The following is a 6,863-nucleotide window of genomic DNA, read 5'->3' on the forward strand; positions in this document are numbered from 1 at the left end:
CAAGCATGGAAATTCAAGTTTGAATTTATTAGGCGGATTCACTTAACAAGTAAAACAATTCATCTCAGTTACTTTCGTTGCTTTTGATAAAGAAGAAGAAAGAAGAAACAGACTGCACCAAGAAGGGAAGAAGAATCATAGTTTCGGCTCTTCAACCATTGAAGCTTTGTAACCATTACAACTCCGTGCCACATCAGCTGAAGGATTCCGGCCTTTGAGTTGCTGCAATTAAAAGCTTCATCAAATTACTACATCGAAAAAAAAGAAGAAAATTCTCCTATCTTATGCGCATATAATTGATAATTACAAGTTCTTTTTACAACTATAAGTTGTCAAGTTTTTCGGATCGTATTCGTGACAAGCTATAAATACAAGTTCGGGTTGTGTTCATGACAAGAAAATTAGGGTTTTTTTTTTTTTGCCCAAGAAAATAGTTTGTATCCCACTTACATTTCTGCAAAAAAAAAAAAATAAAAGAAAGAAAATTTTGAATTTGTCTGCATTGTTTGTGCTCTAAATTTATGCATAAAATGGTTGAACCATCGGAGCTTCAATGGTTGATTTGTCCCACCGGGCGTGCCATAAATTTGTCAACATAAATTTTGTGCATAAATTTGGAGCATAAAAAAATGTTGACAAATTCAAAGAAATTTAATTATTATTATTATTTTTTTGTAGAAATGTAAATGGAATACAAACTCATTACAATAACTCAAAGGCTGGAATCCTTCAATCGACGTGACACGGAGTTGTAACGGTTTCAAAACTTAAATGGTTGAGGAGCCGAAATTATGATTGTTCTTCCCTTAATCTTGATGCAGCCTGACTCCTTCTTCTTTGTCAAAAGCAACAAAAGTAAAGAAAAGAAATTGAGTAGCCGAAAGGGGAGCCAAAGGAGGGGACTCTCCTTCTACTCTTTAATTTATAGTGTTTTCATTCTTAAATGAATCCACCCAATAAATCCAAATTAATTTGAATTTTCATGCTTGCCATTTATATGGCCATAATTTAAGGTTGATTGACATGTGACCCACCAATTTTGATGATTCGGTGATGAATTTACTAATTCCCAACATGCCTTATTAAGGTAAGTGGGTTTGACTAAAATCCCAACACTTGAGATCAAGGCAAAAGGGGTGGTCGGGGCCACGTATCATTGAGTCCATTAAGCAATCATTATTTCCTTTTATATTGGATCAATTAAGCTCATATCAAATCCTAGTTGTCTTTTAAATGGGATCTACTAAATCATAATTAAAATTTTATCAATCTATCATTTAGTGACAAGTTTCAATTTGTGATTTTCTTTCCGAATTAATCTCTGTATAAGACCGGTGCACTTGGAAATCAAGTGATTAAATCACTTCCTGTAATTTGTCTTTTTATTAGACCCTGCTAGTATCTCTTTGGGCTAATAAGCTAACACACTGGGTCCCACCTAAAAAATCCCTCCTCTTAGTGGACCCAACAACCCCTTTTGATTTTATTTCATGTTGGACTCTACTTAATTTCTTGGGCCAAAAAAATTATATTCTAGCATTCGATACAGTGATGAGATAATTTCTCAAAAATTTGTATTGTTCAACCTAAATGTATGTAGAAATGGCAATGATATTAAACATAATTTTATTTTATTTAATTTATCCATAAATCATCTTAGCATCTCATTGAAAGCTAAAACCAGGGATGATCATGGACCGGGTTGGGCCTAATTTTGGGTCAATATCTTTTATTTTATATATTATATAATATAAGTTATTATATATCATATTATAATATTTATATATACAATATATGATATAATATTAAAATATAGAGAAGATAACATGCATAGTTTCATTAACTTGAGTCCGGATCTGCTCTTCATAGTGCGCGCCTCACGTCAACCTCAAAACATGAGCGATGTTCCGAATACAGGGTGAAGTCGGTGTGAGACGCGCAATATGAGGAACAGATCCCAAAATTCCAATTAACTTGCAATTGCTGATCAGTCAATCCAATCAGGATGCAGCAGCTACTGCTTGCCTCGTGCCTAAACACGTGACGATTCCCCAAATTGACACGCTTTTGCCGGTGAAGGTGAAGAGCTTCGTAATTGCCAAAAGCCTAAAACGACTCATCCACTGCCACGTGTCTGTCATTTCTAATTTTCTTATCCAGTATCTCAGCATTAAAGCCCATTTTCTTTCCCAAATTACGAAGACAACCTTCAGATATGCTTCCTATTCCATTTTAGTAATTCTAGACAAAATCAAGGATGTTTCCAGTACCCACAGATGTGGTGGTAGCTGCCATCATCTACAGACACCCAAGGCTTAATCCGGCCAAATTTGGCGTAATCTCCGCTAAATCGAGTACTTATTACAGCAAAGTTCCCTACTTATTACATACGGCTACGAGGAACTAAGAAACCAGTTCAGTTCGGCATGTGCACCACCAGTCCACCACCAAGTAATACTGTAATACACACACCAAGAAGGCCTCTATCAATGACGATTTAGGGTTTGTTTTGAGCAGAGAAGGGGAAAACGATGAAAGCTTCTCTCAAATTTCGAGAGGATCAAAAGCCCCTTTTCAGGGCAAAAGTTCCTCTTTGTATATTGGGGCTCCCTTTCCAGTCGGGCATCTCGGCCGGCGACTCCAAGGAGCTGTGCTTGAATCTCGGTACTCTCTTCGAATCAGGCCCGTCGCTGAGAATCGCCTATCGTCCCAACGATTCATGGAACCCGTTCAGCCTCGTCCTGAAGACCGGAATAGGAAACTTCGGATCCCCGTTCTCCGCCCCCATGACGATGAGTGCTGAGTTCAATCTCCTTCGCCGTGGTAACCCTAGTTTCTTCATCCAGTTCAAGCCTCAATTCGGCGATTTCTCCATCAAGAAATGCACCAGTTCGCCGATCGTCTTGTCGCAGTCGTCCGTGTTCGCCCCCAAAGTCAATCCGAAAGGAAAGGATATCGACTCGGAAGCAGAAGAGTCTGTTGACGACGGAGAAACTCCGTCAGCGAACGGCGTATACAGGCCTGAAAGCGTATCCTTTTTCGCCGAGAAGGTTAGCGGTTTCTCGCCAGAGGCTCATGATTCCGCCAACGCGATTGACGGCCTGTTTTCAGGAGTGGAGGTTTGCGCGAGAACCATCCTGCCGGTGAGAAACCATGCTATTCTGAAATTCCGGTGGGGCCTCAAGTTTCCGCCGGAGCTCAAGGCTGCTTTCAAGGAGGACGGGATCACACGTTCAACGGCTCAGATATCGCTGCGCAAGATTCCGTTGATGGTGATGAGAAAAATCTCTGTCGAACACGTGGCAGAAGAAGATTTAAAAGATATTCCGAAGAAGGTCCCAGCTTCTTTGTTCTCCTCCGGGAATGTTGACGAAGCGGAGGCGTGCTTCTCGGTCAAGCATCAGCTCGAGATGATGCAAGCGGAGAACGGCTTGTTGAGAAAGGCAATCGAGGACCTCCGGACGGAAGCCGGCGCCGGGAAGCGAGCCCCACTAATCGGAAATCAGGATTCGGGTAAGTACAGAGACATGGGAAGAAATGGTGGAAGGAACGATCGACGGGGGAACGGAGATAGGAAGTCGTCGGAATTCGTCGGCGGGAACGGGACGGAGGGGGATGTAAGTGAGGAGCTAAAGAAGGCACTGATGGAGTGATGGGGGCCAGCGGTGGTGTAATCTGAGTATCTGACTGTGACATCAGTAGCTGAGCATTCTCCACCGTTGGATTTGAATTGATAGGCAGATGATCAGATGCAAGATAGTCTTATGGGTTAGGCTGTATAATGTGATTATGTGAGCTTAGCTTTGTTTGCAGAGTTGTATATAATATTCTTTTCCTTTTTTTTTCTGAAAATTTGTCTGATTCTGTGGCTATCGAATTTGAAAGATGGGGGCAGGAAGAAAATACGGGCGGGCATTGGTGTATAGAGAGGGGGTTTTTCACATTTTGAATGTTTATAGATCTTTAGTAGAATTTAGAAATCTGCATTGGCCTGACCTTACTTTTTTTTAAATATGCTGTGATTTAAGTCGCTGTTTGATAAAATTTTAATTGGGAGAAGACGGGTCAGAAATTTTAGGCCTAAAGTATAGTTGGGGTAGGTGTTAGTTCGGAATTGATGCTAATTTATGGGAAGACATTGATGTATAAAATGGAGGTGGAATTTAGAATTTTGCATAAGTGAAATACACTGCATTATTAGTAGTCCCCTATAAACCACATCCTGTTCATGGTTTTGGTATCAATCCAAAGTGGAGAGTCATCTCATCTATACGGCAGGCTAAGAATCCTGGAGTGGGTTAAACAGTCATTCTTCCTTAAAAATATCATAGTACAAATCAATGTTTTCAAAACTGGACTCGACCAGATGGCTAGACTAGAAAATCTATGAACTGGCCAGGCCTTCGATTTTGGTTATATTATGAATTGCTTTTTTCAAAAAGTAAAGTTGAAAATTTCAAAAAACCGCTGACCCAAGCGATTCGACCACTAAACCGTTTGACCTAGGTAGTGGTTCATAGTTTACTAAATTGTTAACAAGAGCATATCGAGAGATGGGGGAGGGATTGAAATGAGATCAGTTTTTAGACCTCAAATCTGAGACCAATGAGAGTAAGGATGTGAATGGACGGGTTTTGGACTAGACCCTATCCAATCCAAAATCAATTCAAACGGATTGAAAAGACCAAAAGAACAGTGGATTGGATCAATCTGGTCCAAAATATTTATTAGATTGGATTGGACCTGGTCTATCCGTAATAAATTTATATTGGATTTGGTTGGATTAAGCCAATATTCGGTCCATTGATATAAGATAAGAATATAGGTGTCAATGGACCGAGTTTGGGTTGAAACCAATCTAAATTAAAATGAATTTGAACAAATTGGATGGTCCAAACATTGAATTGAATCAGTCCAAAATGGTCCTCCTCCTCCTCCTCCTTTCTTTCTTTCCTAGCCAACAACATACAAGTTACAATTACTTCTCTCTATTTGTATTTCTTCCCAACGTGTGACCTAAAGGCTAAATCAATGGTCAAGATATACCTTGACCGTTTTGACCAGGATGCTCAAATTGCTGGTTCGGAAACCGGTGGCCAAAGTGGTTTAGCTTTCAAGTCGATTTTTAAAACCTCGATACAAATTACATTAAATATTATTTTGGTATTTTTGCTTTGGCGGTGCTTGGCATTAATGTTGTTGTTTGAGAAAACGACACCACATAAGCGCCACATCAGAAAAAAGCAGTGCTTCAGAAAATGACCTCTTATTTGGTTCCGTCTTTCCAGAAGAATCTTGCTTCAGACCATGCTTTGAAACTAGGGAAAGTGTGGTCTCAAGAAATGCCAAATTCAATACTTTCTCAGAAAACAACCCATTGCTGCCAAGGTGCAATGATGTGGCATCATCTTGAACGTTGGATAATATAGACAAATGCTGAAAACTGTTCAAGAGCATTAGTACCAAATAAAACCAGTATTGTTTTCTGAAAACCAGCCTATGTGGCAGCACGTCTCCCAACAAAAAGTAAGAGAAAATGGTGTTTACAAATCAGACGTACACCAATGACTAATACCTACTTTAAAAACCGTTTTGAGTAAAAAAAAAAATTGAAAAGTATGCTTTCCAAATAAGAAGTATTATTTTCTATTTAGTAAAATGAATATCCGTTTGTGCTTTTGATGATGGTTTTGTGGTGTTATGGTCAGAGACCGACAATAGTGGTTTGACTTTAGCAACGGTGAGTAGATATAGGATTAAAGTTCATTGATGTAAAACTCAATCGATGGGTTAATCGATTATCGATAGAAAACTCAGTTGTTGGTCGAGAATGGAGTTTTACACCTAGGCATATTTCGGACTCCGGATCTTTGGATCGGATCGGATTGGATGATAGGGTACGATCAAAAATAGGATCACCCCCTATCTGATCTGATATATTATTTAATTATTTATTTATAAATATATTATTTATGTTATATTTTTATAAATTTATTATATTATTTAATTTTTTATAAAAAATATGTATATATATAATGAAAATAGTTAAAAAGATACTTGTAGTTTTTGTTTTTCTTTATTTAAATTGTTATGTTTTATTTTTTTTAATAATTTATTAATTTTTAATAATCAAATGAAATTGGATTGGATCAGATCTGAAAATTTGATTTTCTCATCGGATTCGAATATAGATCCATGTTTATTAGATCCGATTGGATCTGCAACAATGTTAGATCGGATTCGGATATACACTGATTTGAATCTGATCCAATCCGATTTATTTGCATCCCTATTTACACCAATCCGTATTTACACTAAAACTAAGCACATGCAAACACGAACCAACGATGGAAATTTACGTCAATTCACATTTAGACTGAAAACAAATGTAGCCATATATATTAAAACAATGAAGTCTAGAAATTTTCTCATTTTCTTTAATTTTATAATTTTTTAATCAATGTCATCTTTTAAACTACCAATTAGAAACTCTACTTTCCTAAAAAAATCTTCATAAAATCTCTCTCTCTCTCTCCCACACACACACGTTCCAATAACCTAAAAAATCTAATATCCTAAAATTTCTCCTAAACAACCTCCCCCACTATCCCCAACTTTCTCCTAAGCTATCTCTAATTTAAAAGAGTTTCTCTCCTAAATTATCTCTAATTCTTTTTTATCTTCTCCCCCACTTTTTATCAACATCCATCTAAAGAATGTTTGAATTAAAAAATTTAATAATTATTTAAATATTCTAACAAAATTATATAATAACCTTAAAATGTTTATTAAAAAGACAAAAAATGATTATAATCAATTTAATAATATTCATATTATTAATAATTACTTATTTTTACAAAATT

The 6,863-nt window shown here is 37.3% G+C and overlaps 1 protein-coding gene across 1 annotated transcript; it reads left to right on the forward strand.

Moving 5' to 3' along the window:
* The first annotated feature begins 1,525 nt into the window (after positions 1–1,525).
* LOC104603530 (uncharacterized) lies at positions 1,526–3,980 on the forward strand. Its single transcript, XM_010267590.3, has one exon. The coding sequence runs from the start codon at positions 2,532–2,534 to the stop codon at positions 3,651–3,653; it is 1,122 nt and encodes a 373-aa protein (XP_010265892.1). The 5' UTR covers positions 1,526–2,531; the 3' UTR covers positions 3,654–3,980.
* The last annotated feature ends 2,883 nt before the right edge of the window (positions 3,981–6,863 follow it).

The sequence above is a fragment of the Nelumbo nucifera genome, chromosome 2 (assembly GCF_055504915.1).
Source record: "Nelumbo nucifera cultivar China Antique chromosome 2, China Antique-T2T, whole genome shotgun sequence".
Taxonomy (NCBI): domain Eukaryota; kingdom Viridiplantae; phylum Streptophyta; class Magnoliopsida; order Proteales; family Nelumbonaceae; genus Nelumbo; species Nelumbo nucifera.